At 44.2% G+C, this 19,210-nt stretch overlaps 2 protein-coding genes across 3 annotated transcripts; one reads left to right on the forward strand and one right to left on the reverse strand.

Moving 5' to 3' along the window:
- The first annotated feature begins 837 nt into the window (after positions 1–837).
- Positions 838–13,824, forward strand: togaram1 (TOG array regulator of axonemal microtubules 1). Its single transcript, XM_079174422.1, has 23 exons — positions 838–903; positions 1,454–2,629; positions 4,408–4,474; positions 6,203–6,331; positions 6,546–6,800; positions 6,911–7,194; positions 7,294–7,517; positions 7,618–7,718; positions 7,800–7,964; positions 8,054–8,119; positions 8,356–8,525; positions 8,629–8,797; positions 9,029–9,265; positions 9,645–9,768; positions 9,902–10,007; positions 10,197–10,432; positions 10,538–10,696; positions 11,159–11,285; positions 11,378–11,493; positions 11,675–11,858; positions 11,995–12,214; positions 12,319–12,405; positions 12,520–13,824. The coding sequence occupies exons 2-23, from the start codon at positions 1,598–1,600 to the stop codon at positions 12,771–12,773; spliced, it is 4,512 nt and encodes a 1,503-aa protein (XP_079030548.1). The 5' UTR covers positions 838–903; positions 1,454–1,597; the 3' UTR covers positions 12,774–13,824.
- Positions 13,825–13,946: 122 nt separating this feature from the next.
- Positions 13,947–17,973, reverse strand: ccdc28b (coiled-coil domain containing 28B; the record flags this gene model as incomplete). 2 transcript variants are annotated; one of them, XM_079174420.1, is made up of 5 exons in its annotated part: positions 13,947–15,189; positions 15,317–15,339; positions 16,655–16,804; positions 16,999–17,173; positions 17,732–17,973. In XM_079174420.1, the coding sequence occupies 5 exons, from the start codon at positions 17,971–17,973 to the stop codon at positions 15,135–15,137; spliced, it is 645 nt and encodes a 214-aa protein (XP_079030546.1). In that variant the 3' UTR covers positions 13,947–15,134. The 2 variants fall into 2 exon arrangements, with proteins under 2 accessions (XP_079030546.1, XP_079030545.1); XM_079174419.1 differs by having other exon boundaries at positions 13,947–15,339.
- Positions 17,974–19,210: the final 1,237 nt, after the last annotated feature.

Below are 19,210 nucleotides of genomic sequence, written 5' to 3' on the forward strand. Positions count from 1 at the left end.
AACCGCAAGTCTAGCCACATAAACAACCATTTAACTTCAGTATAAAAGCTAATTAACATCAGCAACATTGGTTAGAATTTACTGTATTTGACTTATTATACAACAATCACTTCTCCACAGGAGTTATCCTTAAAAAAATGTAGAGTACAAAGTATATTTGCCTCTGATTGTGTATAAAGTTGCATCATTTTAAAGTAAGTAAAAACAAAAAAACTTAAGATTTTTAGCACAAATAACTATATTCTGCAGTAAACGTGCCTACGTGTGTCCCACAACAAGGATGCAGCCCTGGATGGCAATTTGTAAGTCATCATTCTAGTGGACAGTCGCCAATGTTTGGTTTTTCTATAAAAACTGAGGACGTGATGGCTATATTATAGACCAAAATGTATTTGATAAAATGTACATTTCATAATAAAACACACAGAAACAAACATTTAAAGTTATATTTATGTTGTATTCCTAAACAATGCGGAGTTAAAAACTAGATACAAGTACACAAACCAACATGAAGGACGTGTATGTTATGTTATATCTTTCATTCATCGTGTGCACACAGCTCCGTGCTGATGATGGACCGTCTGGAGGAGTCTGGAAACTCGCGTCACCATGGAAGCGCTCAGTTTGCGACATGTATTCGCCATTTTGCTTCCTCGGTGTATGTATGTGTGCGCGTGTTTGTGTGTGTGAGCTTGTGTGTGTGTGTGTGTGGGCTCCTCTCTACAGGAATACCTCTGTAGCTTTCACACATTCAACACTCCAGACAGCAGCTGAAACAACCAGGGAAGATGTCTGCACTTATAGAGCTGTAGCTGCCGCAGCATGACACGGACACTGGGACTACGTAACATTAAATAAATAGTCGCAAAGAGCGTCACGGAGGAGCGCCAGGGGGCATTTAAGGTCTGCTTTCTTTCTGTTTTTCTAACTTTGCTAGCCCAGTCAGCCTGCACCAACCACTGAAACAGTGAGAGGAGTAGCGAGTTAGCTTAGCACCGTAACGTTACGATAGCTAAGCTAAGTATCTCTGTGGCTCACCAGTATTAACGGTAACTTAGTCCGGGGCTGATAAACCCGTTGATGGCATTACTCAGTATCGTATAAGTGGCTCCCGGGGTCGACACACATCACACTAACTCATGTTACAACAGCAGGGCATAATGTAACGTAATGCAGCAGTAAATGTTATATAAACCTGCCGATAACTAACGGTACCGTGCTCGGCAGCCACAAGTGGTTGTGTCTAATGGCTGTAGTCTAACATCTGATCTACCGAAGCGTTAGTTCATCGATGATCGATCGTGATGTTGAGGAGCGATAAGCAGTTACCTGGCTGTGTGACATGTTCGCATACATTATTACAAAGACTTTTAATTTCCCCTCTGAGAAAATGAGAATTGATTCAGTCATGTGTGTAGTCCTGCTCATTTTTCTTCCTGTTTTGCATTCACAGCTTGATGAACAGGCGAGTGGGTTTCCATCACAAACCACTCAGGATGAAATCACGAAGTAAAGAGGACGGCTACTATTGTCCTCACAGGATTGTGTTCGCCCATTTGGATTCTCAAATTTGACCACGACCGCAAGACCGTCCACGATGATACCTGGGTTGATCTCCCATGAGTTACAGGCACTGCTTCTGGACCTGAAGAATTACCAAAACCGCACGAATGGGGTGGAAGAGCTCAAACACATCCTCTCAGAAGTGGACATGAGATCAGTCCCTTCTGGCAGTATTGAGGAGTTCATCCATTTTCTCCCTCGACTTCTGGACGACAGTAATTTCAAAGTGTTGTACGGCACTTTACAAGTTTTAAACCTACTCATTCAGAAGCTAGACACAGGTGTAGACAGATATTTCAAACAGATAGTCTTAGTGGCTCTGAAGGCGCTCGGGGACACTCACACCGTCACCAGAAATGAATACATGAATGTGTTTCGACAGCTGATGAGAACTCTTGCGCCACAACAAGTGTTGGATCTTGTCACTGGCAACTTGAAACACAAGAATTCGAGGGTTCGGGAAGATGTCCTCAACATCATCATGGCAGCGATGCTCACTCATCCTCGAAAAGATTTCGACATCCCCAAGCTCTGTTTGGAGGTGGCCCCGTACCTGGCAGACAGCAAAAGGAAGGTCCGCCACGCCGCCCTCGAGCTCTTTGCTGTTTTTGACTATTGCCTTGACACGGGGAAAAAGCAGCCTCTAATGAAAGCTGTGGACATGGTTGAACTCAACCAGGATGCCGAGGGTCTGATGGCAGCCGTACAGGCCAGACGAGCGAGGCACGTCCTCCCCAAACTCTCCTCAGAGGGGGTAGTGGAGTACGGCTTGGTGGCCCCCAAACCGGCACACCGGTGCTCCCTGCAGCACGGCTCTGGAGCTGATCTGGATTGGGTGATGAACGGCGGGCGGGTAAGCAGCGCCAGGAGCCACAGAACCGAAGCAGACGGGGACCGGCTGTATGGCTACGGCAGCCTGGGCTCCCTCACTGACGACCTTCCACTTCAGAGGAGGATCGTCAGCGCGGGTAAAGGGAGGAACAAACTACCCTGGGAGATGTCGAGCTTCTCATCCACCGAGAATGACCAGCAAGGCAGTGCGCTGAATACAAAATGCTCAGAAAAGGTGGGGTCCATCGTCACTATTCTCACGTATCTATTGTGATAATTAAGCCATCTGGGAACATTCCCAGATTTAGCATATGGTAGATAAGATAGGACAGCTTACACGGTATATTGTAGGTTGATACACCCAGAGAACAGATGGAATTGTTGTCTTTTTGGTTACCATTGATTGACACTAATGAAGCGGCTATTGACTCAACAAGCAGCGTTCGCCCCCCCCCCCCCCCTAAAAATACTCTTTGTGATCCAATGCAATTAAGGCTTAATCAGTCATTTGTTAGCTGCTTGTACAGCCTTTCGGAGCACCAGAGTGCTGTTCACATCGACTATGAAATCACAGAGCATCTCAGTGACCAGGACGTCTGTTGATTTGCTCCCAATCAGTCACTGAAGAGCATGAAAGGAGTGGTTATTTATTCTGCCTCCCTTTAGTCTCGCTCGGTTTACGGAGGAACGACGAAATCTAAACCTCAGTAACAATATATTCATCGTCTTGTTTGTTTACCGTCAGAAATGCACACTGGTTGTTTGAGCAAGCTGAGTCACAGCCAAAGGCACCCAGCCAAACCGAAATCTTAGAGGTGTCACTTTCGTCAGAGAGCGTTTGGGTGGGTGGAACCTAAATATAGTTATGGCTCTCATGATGCAGTATGGATGATGTGCTGCAGAGAGATAGTTATATGTTGCACATCTTGCGTCATAGAGATCTGCATCGTCCTCTTCATCTGCTTGTGCATATGATTTCATATTGTTTCACGGTTCATAATGCTTGATGCTTGATTTCTGTTCTTTTGTTTACATGACTTTAAATGAATCTGTGTCGGCAGGGTAACAATAGGCTGACTTGTGTTGTTGACTAGATGTCTCGCAATTCATTAAACAGTGGTAAGAATAGATCGGTAAAATCACTGACACTATTCCTGGAAGAAGTGCTGGTAGATGAGTGGTTTCCCCGAACAGTGACTCTGTTGCTGCAAAAGATGAGCATCCAATGTCTGGAGAAGAAGCCGTGTGAAGATCCAGGTTAACCGATGTGCAATACGTACCATGTCGTATTTTATTAGCTAGTAAATTGGAATGATTTGTTGAACTGAGCCACTATCGGCTCTATCTAATAATGTCCATTTGTTTGAGGTGAATGACTTGGTTTCATGAGTTATTGATTGACAATATGTTGTTCTGGAAACTATTATCCAGAGAAATAAGAGCCTTCGTTTGAAAAAAAAAAAAAACCGTTCTGTTTACAGCGGTGTCTGTTTCCCAGCAACCCCATTACCACACAGCACACTTACTGAAGGGGGTGCGACACATAATTGGATATATCACAGTGTTATGCTTGTGAAAAAAAACAACATGGCTTTTTTTTTTAACTGCTCTAGTGTTGATTACAATCACACCAAGTGCTCCACAATGAGTGCTGATCAGGTTGAAGGCAGTGGGAATAACCTCTGCCTCCCTCTTTCTCTTTCTCTCTTTCTCTCTATCTCTCTCAGAGGCTGAGCTGCATGCACTGATGCAAAAAAATAATGTCCTAATTCCGTCTCTACTTGATTTATTCATTTTTAACTTCACGTGTACTGTTTACAGTAGCAGGAGAGCCTCGCAAATGCCAGCGTCTCTCGTCTGAGCTGGAACATACATGCTACATCCCTTTGTTCAGGCCAGTGGATGGAATTACACACAGAGTGCTGTTTGTTTAAGGATTGTTTTACATTAGTCATTTGAACTTCATCCTCTATTGTTAATTTTTAAAATAAATGATTTTCTGCCCACTAATAGGTGGCCGGTAAGGATTTCCTCCCCCTGTCCAAGAAGCTGAGTCAAGAGAACTACATACCCAGTTTCAGTAAGTGCCAAGACTCTCTTCTCTCGATATCACACACACACACACACACACACACACACACACACACACACACACACACACACACACACACACACACACACACACACACACACACACACACACACACACACACACACATAAATTTTTTCCATACGAGGTGACAAGTCCAACTAACTGGTTGTCATAGTCCACTTCAGCCAAACTCAATTTAGAGCTGCTTTAAATTTGTATTAGCATGCTGAGTCAGAGGGGTCACCGTGCCACATGTCACCAAAAGCCCTGAAATGAGCACAGTTGCGAGGCAGATAAGTGTCACACCGGTCTCACAGCATGCCTGTAGAGGCCATGACACGCACCGACTGTTTGGTCTTCTGAGCTGTAGCCTGCTGGAACGTTATGGACACGATGAATCCTGTCAGACAATTGTCATCAAACTCTCATATACGATCTTTATGAGAGGAAAAGCAGAGCACCCGACCTAATTCATTCATTCCCAAATGTTATGTTTTCAAAATGTGATTTTTGTTTCCCACCTGAGTGAATTCTCTGTTGGATTTCATACCATTGAGCCACTGGCTGTTTGACCTGCACTACTTACACAGGAATAGACTCGTTCCAATGCTGCTTCTGTATTCGATGTAATCCGGACGCACGCTTGTGGAATCCTTTAAATGAAGATCTTGAGTGTAGTAGGTGTTCTCACGATATGTGAATGCAGTCTCTTTTTCTCTGCTTCAATTCGGTGCTTTGCTAAATGTTTTGATCTTGTGTGTGTGTGTGTGTGTGTGTGTGTGTGTGTGTGTGTGTGTGTGTGTGTGTGTGTGTGTGTGTGTGTGTGTGTGTGTGTGTGTGTGTGTGTGTGTGTGTGTGTGTGTGTGTGTGTGTGTGTGTGTGTGTGTGTGACCTCCTCCACCTTGTCTCTGTGTTCCCGAACAGTCTGTTCTCGTTGAATGTGTCTCGTCTCAGCAAACAATCTAATCATCAACATTTCACGGAACGTTTATTCATTTTGTTGGATTTGACAAATTATGTATTAAATAAGGTTTTTAGAAGACCCTGGAAAGAGTAGAACTGACCACCAGAAGCATTTTTCTCCATGACACCACCAGATCAAGAACAGTTTTGTTCTCGATTGTCATTATATATGTGTTAAAAATGGGATCGGTAATGCAGCCTTGAATTCTTGATAGCCAGCGTTCTTCAGTGACTCTGAACTGTGAGTCAACACCAACACACCAAAACCATAACACCCCCAGCTTCAGTGTGTCTGGGTTCACATCTCTTCTCTGCTCTTTACACCGTTACTGTTTCACTCAGAACTGTCCCTTTTATATAACGAAGTAAAATTACTCCGAGGTAAATATGTAATGTAATTAATTAATAGTAATATTAGTCATCGCGCTGTAAGTGATAATGAAGCTATTGGAGTAATAATAATGAAACTGCAACAGTCTGAAATAATGTAGTGGAAATAATCCCCCAATCAAAGTATATCATACAACTGAATTACAGAACATACATGAGTGTATCCCTGAGAAATTAAAGTAAACCAAGTCTAGTAACTAGAATTACAATAGTCGTTGCCCCCTTTAAAAGCCTTGGTTTACAGAGAGGTTGTTACTGTCACGTAGGTTATTTGAGTATTGTGCAACCCTGTTAGGTTTATAGTGTGAAGATATATATATATATGTATATATATATATCTATCTCTCTCTACTTTCCATCTAGGTTCTGCATCGCCTCAGATGCCCCAATCCTCCAGAAGGAGGGAAACCCCTGCACGCCTCAGAAGAAGTGGAAGCCTCAACTTGGACCCCGACATCTTTAAAACCACCAACTTCTCCGACCCAGATGTTGGTAAGGAGTCATTACCTCACAATGATCTGCTTGTAAAAAACGTTTTTTTGCATACTTATGGCAAGAAGAAAATCAGGATAACAACGCACTTGGGTCCTATTTAAATGGAAAGTTTTCAACATCCAGACAGTCGTGAACCGTATTGCCACCGTGTTACCTTTTTTATCGACTCAGTATTTCATGGTTCCTGACATGTGAATGCTCTGTCTCACAGCGGCACCCAAGGGACGCATACTCTCGAGGAACCCCAGTGTTGAGCGCACGTTCTCCCTCCCCTCCACATCCGGATCCTTCCTGCTGCCATCCTACCCACTGGCCTCCCTCCCAGGAGGCATGCTTACTCCGACACTGTTCCGCCGCCATGCAGACTCCTCCCTCTCTATGTCCAACACATGGCCCAACAAGAGAGAGAACAGCCCTCACCAACGAGACACCAGCCCATGGAGAGACACGACGGGCGCAGCAAAGGGTAATTTAATAAAAAAAGACCTAAGTTGACGTGAGCTTTCAGATGAATGTAAAAACGGTGTGGCCTCTTTGTATCTTTTTCTTTTATCCTCCATCTTCTACCCCCGTCAGGAGACCATCTCTCCAGCAGATACTCTCCCCGGCCTCTTCGGGCCTCCCTTGTGAGTTCTTCTTCCACTTCGTCTTTCCGCCGGGCTCTGAGCAGCACCAGGGCAACCCTATCTATCTCGCCAGTTGTCCCACCAGCAGAGCAGGTCCAGTCCCATAATGGCCAGAGGTCCAATGCTCCCGGCAGCCCTCAGAATCAACAGCTAGAGAGGGACCTTCATCTGGACCCTGATGGAATCAGTGTGGCGCAAGAAACTCAAGAGGAAGATGCTCTGGACATGCAGGAGGTCAGCAAACACACTTAAAGAAACACACTCTGAAGTTTGGCTCCTTTTAATTATTTGCTTCTCCGTGCTCATATGTGCTCATTTGTGTGGTGCTCACAGATGCTGAACTCCCTGCGCTCATTGCGCAACAGTGCTGCCAAGAAGAGGGCCAAGGTGAGCCTGAGCAGTTCAGATCCAGACAGCCCCGACTCAGCTGTGAGGCTGGACCTGGGTCCGGACTCCCCGTCACACACCTCTCCAATGCTTACCAGCTCAGCCAGTGAGAGCGGTCTGTCCAGTCTGAGCTCAGTCGCCAACTCGAGCTTCAACGGCATCAAAACCAGGTACGGGCTCTGCATTCTGCTGCCTGTAGCAGATGTTGTTATGCTTGTGATGTAATAGTTGGTTCCAGCATTATTTCTCACTTGTCACGTCCGTCAACAGTCCCGGAAACTCTGCTGCTCCAGGAATGAAACCTTGCATTGCGAGAGTGCCTTCTGCAAACCTGAGGTCTTCTGTGTCCATGGACTTCAACAGCCTTCAAGGTATCAAAGGGGATATTATGGTTTTGCCTAAACTATTTTATCATTTACTTTATCTTATTTATGCTTTTTTTTTTCCCCAAGGATTGTCACAGAGAAGCGAACTATCGTCCGACGTGGGTGTTGTTGGGCAGAGAGTCACTTACTCCAACGGTATAATGAAAACCGACGAGGAGAACACGGGACCGTCCAGTTCGCTGGTCAAACCAGCCTTCCGTGAATCCGTCAGAGCTCTGAAGCCGGTCAAAGGTCAGTCAAACTGAGATTTCTCACCTGTATTTACCTGGTAATACTATTTGTTTGCTTGGATAATTAATCAGTATTCCTTTGATTCTTAGGCTCTCAGAGCCACAGCAGCAGGTACTTGCCTGCCACGGACATGGCTGAAGGAGTCATTGGACGAGGTCAGTTTCTCTAGATCTTGATTTGTACCCATAAGTTATTCCGTTTGTCATATTGTCATGTTACGTTGAAACGTAGCCAGTTTTCAGTGGACATTGTTTTCCCATAATCACAAACCGTTATAAAAGAGTTTGAATACATCTCATTACTGATTCTTCTAGCAGTTGAGAAGGGTTGCTGTCCACCAGTGATATTACACATTTAAGTTCTCTGCAAACATCCCCCTCGTGCTTCCTAGGCATGTTTGGCACCGCAGTGTCCTCCGGCCGTCCGGGAGCTGCCTCGTCACTTGAGCAGGGTGATTCTGTGACCAGACCCCCCACTGATCCCTCAGCAGGCATCCACAGCCACGCCGTCACCGGCTGTCACCTAGACGGTGATGACAGCCCACGTCCAGAGGAGGTTAAGGTTAGTCACACTTTGTCCAGTAGCTAAATCATAGCACAGCATACAAAGTTTCCAGTTACTAAAATCCCACCTGGTGTGTTTTCTACCGCTGCATGCACCGCAGAGGGTGAAGAACGCAAGGTTTAGCCGGGACAAGACGAGGCTGCAGTGTCTGGATCAGCAAGAGGGGCAGTGCAGTCAAGTGGACCAGACACGAGACCAGATCCGCCAACGCGTTAGACAGATGCTGTCTGACTCACCCACAGAGGAGAATAGAGCATTAATCATCAAAGGCAAGCTCAAATAATTTTTTTTATTTTTGATGAAATGTATATTTCCATCATTTTTTTTATTCTAGCTAGTTTAGATTTTTCTGATTCTTTCTACTCTGGTAATCATTTTTATCACTTTTGTTGCCATAATGAAACATTTCATTGTATCCTTTTTAAAGCAATGAAATCATCCATATGTGTAGTTCATAACCTTTGCACCCAGAGACTTGAAATGATTTATTTCTGATGTAGATCTGCATCGCAACGGCAGCGCACTGGCGTCCACCAAAGCAGACCTTCTCTCCGATGAGCCTCCCATCAGCCCCACCAGCCCCGTCGGCCAACCAGGACCCCAGAGCCCCATCAAGTGCTTCACCCCACCCCACCAGCCGAGCCCCCCCACCGTGCCCCCGAACCCCAAAAACCTGTCCCGACTTAGGAGGGCCCCTAGCCTCAACAGAACCCGACCATCGCTGTCCCACAGCTCCGGTTAGTAGATCTAAACAGACTCAAGCTCAATCATGTGTCACTGTGTAGCTTTATAATGTTGCTGTGTGTCCTCTCTCAGTGGGTCCGACACTGGCTGGCAACTTAGCAATATTCCACCGCATTATAAATGGATGAACCAGAGCTTCAACAGGTCTTTGTTAATAGAAAATGTTGAAACATTAATTAGACTGTCAGAGCCATCGGAGCATGGGTGAATAAGACGCTTGCTTTTGGGTAATGTGCCAAAATGCTTTGTTTTGACAACCTGCTGTTAATGCACCACCGCCCACACGCACCGCTCGTTGTCAGACTGATAGAGATGTAACCGGAGACTGTGTGTGAATCTGTGTGTTGTTTGGTGTCTTGACGGGCCATTTAGACGAGCTGTCCCCTGGTGCTGTGGGTCACAAGAAAAATCTCTCTGAGCCTCCGGAGTTGTGTTCGTTTTCCAAGCCTGAACTGGCACTGACACAGAGCTTTAACCTGCTGAGCTCCGAGGACTGGTGAGAAACACTTGTTACAGTATCTCAGATGCACTGCTTCCTAGGACAATAGTTTAGATCCATCATACTAATAACTCAAATCCAGGGGTTCTATAGAGGTTGTCTTTTTTCAAATGTATTTATGTATCTTCAGGGAGAAGAAGATCGAGGGTCTGACGTTCCTGCGCAGTCTGGCTCACTACCACTCAGACACACTCCAGGGCAGGCTTCATGATGTCTGCCTGTTTCTCATTCAAGAGGTAGTATAACTTGTTGTATAACACTCCCACATCATTTGTACTTTTTACTCCATCTGAACTTGAACCGCTTAGCTCCTGATTTATGTATTGATCTGTTATTTTACAGCTCCTTTCTCAGTGTCTTAGTAACGGACTGCCAGGAATGCCCCCGTTTCCCCGTTAGGAATTAATAATGTCCATATCATTCAGGTGAAGAACCTGCGGTCAAGTGTCTCGAGGGTCGCAGTATGCACGCTGGGCGACCTGTACACCCGCCTTGAGAAGGCAATGGACCAGGAGCTGGAGGGGACGGTGAAAGCGTTACTGCTGAAGGCCGGGGAGAGTAACGCCTTCATTAGGCAGGATGTAGAGGCAGCACTGGGCTGCATGGTCCAGCACTGCACACCGACTCGTGGCATCAACGCTTTACTCTCTGGGGGAGTCAGGTCAGCGTGTGTCTCTCTGCACACACACACACACACAGTGATGTGCTGTTTCAGCGCACTTGTTCATCTTTTGATTTCTGAGTTGGTTTCCCCTTCTTCTGATAGTCACCTCAATGCAGTGGTGAGAAGATGCGCCGCCCAGCACCTGGCTAATCTAGTGGAGAAGGTTGGTGCTGCCCGCCTTCTGTCTGGAGGTAAAGATCTCACCGACAGAATCCTCCCTGCCGTCACCAAGCTGGCGCAAGACTCCTCACAGGAAGCCAGGTACACTTTGCTTTTGTTGCCGCATACACCAGTTAGGTTCGTACGCAAGGATTTGATTTGAACGTTTTAGGTTAGCACAAATTTGATGAGATTCGTGAGTATTTCCTAATTTTACAAACTGTTTGTCGTACATTGGTTGGCACATGCCATAACATCCATAGAGTGACCAGAAAAATAGACTCATAATGTTCAGTTTTTGTCGACTCTATCGGAGATGATTTTACTCGTTTTTGATGCCATAGTTTGCTGGTGAGATTTGTAATATTGTGTTGTCCCATGTATGTAAACAGGACTATGACTGAAATGGATATCTAAAAACAAAACAGCTGATTTATGGACGTGACATCTGCAAGGCCAACAATGACATCGCAGCTTAGAAGCGGGAATTTACGCAGGACAGAGACTGTTAATAACTAAACTTATGTGTCTGGGTTCACACTATCAAACTGGTTCCACCCGCAGGTACTTTGGGCGTCGAATGCTGCTGTCCCTCTCTTCCCACCCTGACTTTGACAAGATCCTGGAGAAATACATCCCCACCAAAGACCTGCCGACTGTCAGAGACACCGTCTTCACTCTCAAGACAAAGGTACAACTTTTCTGTATGTCTTTTATAACATTTATGGTGCTTCAGCTAAACGGTCACGCCGTCCTCTTAACTTGAGATTGTTGGTTTTTTAGGGTCTTGGTGAGATCCCCCAAGAAACCCAGTCGGCCAGGGGTAGACGCTCCCTCCCAGGCAGCGGTACAGTCAGGGCCTCCTCTCTCACCAGAGAGCCCCTCAACCAGACCAGCCGGTGGGTGTAAACATGAACCAGCACAGCAGCACTGTACACCGTACAACGCTAACTTCTGCCTTTTAAGCAAACCTGTCACTAAACACAAAGTGCATGACGCATATAGAAAGTACAAAGTTATTCATACCTACTCACAGGTTTGTAAAAGTAAACCGTTTGATGTGCTTTGCATCATCCACAGGGAGTCTAATAGCCATTACAGCTGCAGATCTCAGACACAGAGTATTGCAGACAAGAACGAATACATCAAGCAGATCTCAGGTCTGCTGGGTTCAAAGGACTTCAGAGAGAGGATCAAGGGAATCGACCAGCTTGTGGCCGACTGCCAGCACAACCCCAACATGGTCATCAATAGTATATTCCCGGTTCGTCCCAGCATTTGTTTCTTTTTAAAGCCGATCAATATTTCTTTGTCATGTGCTTGGTCATGGTTCTCAGTTATCGCCACGATGTCTCTCTCTCACCTTTTTGTTCTTTTCCTTCCGGTTTGCCTTCTTTCAGCTGTTTGATGCGTTCAAGGCCAGGCTGCAGGAGTCCAACAGCAAGGTCAACCTGTACGCCCTCCAGTCTCTGCAGAAAATCATCCACTTGTTAAAGGACAACCTGTCCCAAGTGGTCAACATCCTGGTCCCAGCAATCATGGACAATCACCTCAACTCCAAGAACAACGCCATCTACTCTGCTGCTATTGGAGCTATTGATGCACTTATTTCAAATCTTGGTACTCGTCTTGCGCCTTCAAATATTTCCGGTAGAAGTGAATTGCAAGTCTAATCGGAGAACTGTCTTTATATGACTTTGTGATTGTCTTTGTTTCCGTGACAGATAACATACTTCTTCTTCAGCCTTTCTGCACCAAGGCTCAGTTCCTAAACGGCAAAGCAAAGGTGGATCTTATCGTAAAGGTTGCCGGTATGTATGTTTTAATAATTCTGAATACTGCAGTAGTTTCAGCCTTGGCTCTTAAATTGTTGTTTTTTTTTTGTGTCTGACCACCTCTTGTTTCTTCTCGCTTTCTGTTACCAGATCTGGTGACTGAGCTCTACCCTCGCAAGCCCCAGATGGTGGAGCAGAAAGTGCTTCCCTTGCTGTGGCTCCTCCTGGGCACCTCCACCCACAGTGGCACCGTTCATGGCCGGGGCGGCAGCGTGAGGGGTGCTACCGCCAGCCTGTGCCAAGCCCTTTACGCCCAGATGGGGCCCAGTCTGACCGAGTGTGCTGCCTCCCAGCCTGCCAATGTCCATACAGGTTTAAATGAGGTCCTGAGGACCTTATCCTAAAGGTAAAAAGAGAATCCAAACACATCCTGATGTTGGAAGAGAGGAACTTCTTAACACTGACCTTACTTGAAGACAGAGATGTTCTACATTTCTTATAGTGCCTGCACTTTTGTATCAATAAAGAGAAAGTCCTTTAAAGAAATAGGAGCTCTTAATCTTATATCAGTGAGATTTCCTCTGGTACAGAAGCATGGACAGTTGTAACATACTGACATCAGGTCTTACACATATTCAACCTGCTCTCTTTGCACTTTGAAAAGGTAGCTCATTATCATGATAGATTTCATGAGTTTTACATTTTACCATCCTGATTGTTATTGCTTTTTCTTTTTCATAATCTTAACATGTACTGTAGACAAATCAGACACTATTGCGGAATGTAAGATTGAAATGCACAAAAGACGAGGAAGACAGGGACCCGATAGATGTATATTTTTGCTGTTTCATCAAATGTGGTGTGATATTTTTAAAATGTCTTATGTAGTTTTTTTTTGTGAATTGAGATTAACAAAAACAAATAGTACAAAATACTTTTGTACAGCTCAAATGTGTATTTGCACAGTATTAGCTTACTCTGTAATCGTATGCTGTATAATGGCACAGTTTATAATTTATCGATTGTGTAATGGTTTCAAAGTCTTGTTCATGATGTGCTGAGTTGGTAACTTCTGTCTTTTTTTTTTTTTTTGCATGACCAAAATTGACTGGCAGGCTCAAAATTGTTTATATTTTTGTTAAGGAGATAAATGTGTGTGTGTGTATATGTGTATATATACACACACACACACACACACACACACACACACACACACACACACACACACACACAATGATGCCTGGATCAAGGTTGGGTCAGAACCAGTTCTCCTGGATCCAGCGTGAAAGGAAACAGAGTTCAGTTTTACTCCAGCTGTTGCCTGAGAAACAGTGACGGCCCAGATGTGATTATGTCTCAGTATAGTGCCAGACTTCAAGTAGCCTTTTAACGCATTGTTAAATTATATTGAACTTGTTTGTGAACAAGAGACAGATTGATATATATATATATATAAAGTGTTTTATTTCTGTAAAACCAACTTCTGCCTCATCTGTTAAGGTCATATCTTTTTAAAGGGGTAATTGAATTTTACTCAAGAAACACACATTCTGTGCCTTTAAGTTACCTAATTTACTTTTATTAATGAACACACAAGATTCTTCACAGGTTTTCCATTGTTTTGACTCAATACATAATGCCAGTTATTTATATTGATATAACAGAATCAGCCCTTTTAATGTGTGCAGAACATTGCAGGCTGTAAAGGATGTTTGATGGAGCAACCAGAATATAAATGTATTATGTAACCAAATGCACCAATCATTTGACATGCTGTGATTTTTCTGATTGATCACTCATAACTTTATTAAGCTTGTCAGGAATTAAATATTATGGCCACGGTACACTGCTACCAAGTCTGGAATTAATACAACGCAAATCATTTAGTTATAAAAGTAGCTGCCATTTTGCAATTGTACTGTACAGAGACTTCTTCCAGCCGCATTAACTCTTTGAATGTGCTATCCAACAACACAGTACCATACATGTTACTGTTTGTCATTTTTAGAGGGTAACCCTGATAAAGTACTCACAAAATCCTCCAACTGATGTTATTCTAACCCATCAGTGTCAACAAATACAGTAGCTGGATTGCACATAAATCATTTTACATGCAAGTTCATCAAAACATACATTTTGTATCTGTTCACATAGACCCTTTAAAATGTATCAAAGCCAGTATGAAACTTTCAAAGCAAAGCTATAAAAACAAGGTAGTGCATTCAGAATAATAGCAAAAGTTCAAACTCCCTTTTAAAGTTGTGAGCTAACCACAGTGGTGTTGTCGACTAACATTTCTGAACAGAGAGGCATACCTTCTGAAACGATGCAAAAGACAAGGCATACTGTGAAATCAACGTCATGAAATTAGCTGTTTGGACACAGCGAAACAAAGCGTACACTTGGTTTAAATTTTTTTTTCTCTGAAATGATGTAACAAGTAACTGGAGCCAAGTTAGTTTGTGCCAAGAACATGCTAAAAACCTGGACACAACGTATTTCATCTAACACAAGTGTTCAGTAAACCCGCCGATCGTTTCTTGTGCCTTAACTGAGGGGCTTATGGTTTTGGTTGAGTGTTCATTTAATGCTCTGCTGCTTCGAGTCTCTACATCGTTTCCTCCGCTTCACAGACCAAACAGCTCCTCTTCCTCCTGTGGATCTCTCCATTCTGTTACTAAGGCAGCTGGATCAATGCCATGGCAACCTGGACTGGTTAGATGTTGGGAGAAGATGAGAGTGTGGTCGCCATCCTCCGCTCCCCGTCAGGGACCAGACGTCTTGGGCAGGTCCTGGTTCTCAGCCAAGTGGAGCTTTTGTCTGAACACATTAAGGATCCACACAGACAAAACACTGAAGTAAAAATAGATGATTTAAAACCAGTGTCTGCGCCTGGAGTGCTGGGTGATTCCCAGAACTACAGTCATTGAATGGAGGAAAAGGATACATGGAGGTGCTGAGCTCCTCCAGCTGCAGGAACAAATGAAGAAAAGGGTGAGAGGTGTAATGAAAATAGAAACAGACACAACTAGAACACAGTGTGGTAGTACAGGGGACTAATCACTAACTGATCATATTACATAACAGCCTGTGTGAGTGTGTGTGACGTCAATATTTGAGTCAGACCATGTTGTTTACAAAAGCAACTGGTCAACTTCCCTTCTTATTCACACATAATAGAGTCACTCCACAGCCCGTCTGCTCCGAGGCACAGTTCTCCTCCGCCGCCGCCAGCAAGTATTCCTGGCAGCAGTGTGTGTGTGTGTGTGTGTGTGCGTAACGAGCTGAAGGCTCGTTCTCACCTCCCTCACACATCGCACTGCAACTTCCCCTCAGCGAACATACCAGCCTCAGGCGTGGGCAACCAGCCTCCACACAACACGCTAACAATAGAAACGCTTTCAAGGCATTCTTGGACGACACTCAGCCGTTTGTGCTGGATAATAATCCAACATTCAACACATAGAAGACACTCAGCAGAGCATTCTGACTCATCTCAGGCGGGCAGATGTGCTTTAATGGTTCACAGCTGTGAAGAGTGAAAGGAGGAAAAGATCGGTTTGGTTCTTGCTGTATGTCATGACCGCGACTCGTTAACACGGCATAGATGTGATAAATGCCTCTCTGAGGCTCTTTAAAAGGAACCAAAAAAAAGAAAGCGTGTTGCAGTATTTCACTATTCCCCTGATGGAATATTCAAAGACAGTTAATAACAGAAGTGCTCCCATGACATAATCATCTCATTTTCTCCAGGTTTTTTATTATATTACGGTTTTTGAAGGGCAAATAAAGTGTTTTGGCCAGAGTTGAGAATAAAAACATAGAATCATCTGGGACATGCCCAGATGATTCTATGACTGAAACACACTTATTAAAATAAATCAAAGTGCATTTAAGAAATGGGACACAAAGGTTTTAAAATAAGAGATTTACTGATGTATAGAAGTAAAAAACTGAGAATTAACCTAATGGAGGGTTTGATTATTTCTTGAACTTAAAATGTCCCTGAAATAGTGAAATCATTTTTTTCTGTTTAAATACTCCATAGCGTTACGTTTGATAGTTTGTAAAACAAACAGTGAAAGTAACTAAACCAGAGCAGACTTTCAGAGTAGAGTTTCATTGACGCGACCGCCACGGCAGAGACGATAATGTAACACGCGATGTATTGTAATTTAGGGGGTAGTTTTGGCATGCAAAAATGTGCAATTTAAAATAAAAGTGCAGATTATAAAAAATGCAAACACATGTGAGCATGACCTTTGCTGCTGTGGTCTGTGCTTACGTTACAGAGCAGGTGCTCCAGGTTGTGGTCAGAGGCACACTTCCTCTGGTCCTCTGAGAGCTCCTCCACGTGGCTGTCCAGGCTGAAGTGCAGTCGTGCCAGCTTCTCCTGCATCTCACGCACATGCTCCAGCTGCTCAAAGGAGCACACCTTACCTGGAAAACCAGTAACTGTGTAACTTTTCTTTCTTTGCAGGAGGATTACAGCAAAGTCTTGAGTATTTCCATGGCAACAGAAGTGTAAAAATAGCCCCACAACTATCTGATTTCAGTTCACTTTTCAACTGGCTTTATTTTCCGGCCGTAACAGAATATTCCCTGGGTGGCCTCTCTAATCGAGGTTACCTTACCGAAAGCCTGCAGTTTGCCTGAGTGGAAGTCGTTGAGGAGGTTGAGGAGGCCTCCCTCCATCTCTCTCACGTCTGAGACGTCTGTGAGAAACGAGTGCTGCAGGGGGGAAGACTGCACTACTCTACTGGGCCCTGCAGGCTGGGGGGCCCGGGGCTTCTCCTTGTGGGGCCTGAGGACAAACAAACAGAAACATCACGATCATACCCGATCTGTTCTTGTAAATCACAATCCTGCCTTCAATCCACTCATCACATGCGAACAGTGCTTTTGCAATATCACTGTACAACAGACATTACTGAGTCAGTCTGCTGCTGTTCTCACTCTGTTGCAGTGAGCTTAACATTACAGCTCAATGCACCACAGCTATTTGATTTCAATTTGTTTAGCATCTTAGCGAAATGCTAAACATTTATTTTGCAATCACTATTATCCAATAAATGCCAGTTGTTCAGCAAAAGAAAGTCACGCTTTCAAGACAAATTCTTTCTGACGTGATATTAAATATTATTAAAGTGGACGTTCCCCTGTGTATTTTTAAAGGTCAATGCAAAGTGAGTGTCGTGTATCTATTTCTAAAGGCACTTTAAAGATAGCGCACACTTTTTCTACTACACTCAGATGTAGCATTAACTACTTCTCTTTACGAATGAGATGATGGGACATAAAAAAGGCAAAGAACGTGTGCAGCAGCTGTTCATAACTACTATTGTCTCTCTACGACACAAACCTGGTGGTCTTCGGTGGCGCTACGACAGCTGTGAACACCTCTTTGGGCTGTCCTGCAGCTCCTATGGACCGCTTAAACTTGCCTCTGTTCTTGGGGGAGGGGGGCTGCGGCAGGCCGAGAGAGAAGGTGGCACTTTTGCTGGCAGGCAGGACGGAGACTTTGCGGGGGTTGACGGGGGGAGGAGGGGGCTGGGGGAGGGACACCTTTGGGCTCCGCTTCTTGCGTTTGTCTTCCATTATCATTTATCTTTGGGGGAGAGATGAGGGAAGGGGGGGGGGGCACTGCCTGGCTGACGTACAGGACGTCCTGAAGCAAAACAGAAAGGTAGGAAGTTGAGAACCTGCAGTCTTCCCCTCCCTGAGAAAAAAGGCTTCGTTGAGACTGAGCCAAAATGAGTGCTGCAGCTGAGGATTCTCCACTCTGCAAAAAAAAAAAGCATTTAGTGGTGCATTCAGCATCCCTAGGTCATCACAACAATATACATGTCACAGACTAATCTAAATCATCAGTGTTAGCGGGCTGCTACAGTGAGGAACATTATGTGATTGCATTTAGATGACTTTTTTTTTTTGCATAATGCTTCCCTGGTGTAAAAAGAGAGTGAAACAGTGGCCTAGAAAGATATTTTTAGAGCAGCCTCAAAGTAGAAATACCTCAGAGAAGATGTGTGAACTGAAGGACACCTATTTCCAATTATTATTCCAAACAAACAACCCGATTATATGCTACAAAATAATGATCAAGAAATCCAAACGAGCTACACTGCAGAGGCTTTGTTTTTATCTTCACTACAGATCAATGCACAGATAGGAAACATGAATCCTTAAGAGGAGTATACAGCTTTCAGACAAATGGCTGGAGGAGAAAATCAATATACTGCATTATTATTGAGATCTCCCACTAGGATAGTGGAGTTTAAAGGTCTTACCCTCATCTAGCTACACCCAGTATGTGACCAGAAAAAAACAACACATTTTACAAGCTGAAGTGGCCCAACTAAATGCAATAGCCCTGCAATTAATTTAAATAGTTTACTATAAATTAAAAAGGTTGTATTTCAAGACTGTTGTATTACAATGGTCTCTCTGTTGTTCACTTATATGTGTGGTGTTGTATATTTGGCTCAGTGATATCAGTAGCTACTGCAGTAGAGTGGTTGTTTATTGTCATCAACAGCCCCAGTGAGTGTCTTAATGTCACTGTGGTGTCGACACTGGGTCTAAATATCGCTCCATGCTATTACAATGTGATGAAATAACTGTTAATAATAGCCGTTATCTGCCTCCTTTCAGAGTAACGTTAGAATCCAAAGATGGCCACTACAGTAAAACACAATGGCAACTTTACACACTGACATCCTTATTTACTTGGATTGTATTAACCCTGTAGAAAAGCTGCTTTCAGGACAACACGGAGACCGCGGTTTGCTACACTATAGTGTTGAATTCAGCGAGAGAGAAGACGTGTAAACAGATATGT

Source organism: Pholis gunnellus (assembly GCF_910591455.1).
Source record: "Pholis gunnellus genome assembly, chromosome: 15".
NCBI classification, from domain to species: domain Eukaryota; kingdom Metazoa; phylum Chordata; class Actinopteri; order Perciformes; family Pholidae; genus Pholis; species Pholis gunnellus.

What these genes read in the sequence shown, in the direction of transcription:
- togaram1 (XM_079174422.1), top strand. Translation starts at nt 1,598, where the DNA reads ATGATACCTGGGTTGATCTCCCATGAGTTACAGGCACTGCTTCTGGAC. An exon ending in TAGAGCATTAATCATCAAAG is followed by an intron (nt 8,798 to 9,028) that starts GCAAGCTCAAAT and finishes TTTCTGATGTAG; the next exon opens with ATCTGCATCGCAACGGCAGC. An exon ending in TGCACTTATTTCAAATCTTG is followed by an intron (nt 12,215 to 12,318) that starts GTACTCGTCTTG and finishes TTTCCGTGACAG; the next exon opens with ATAACATACTTCTTCTTCAG.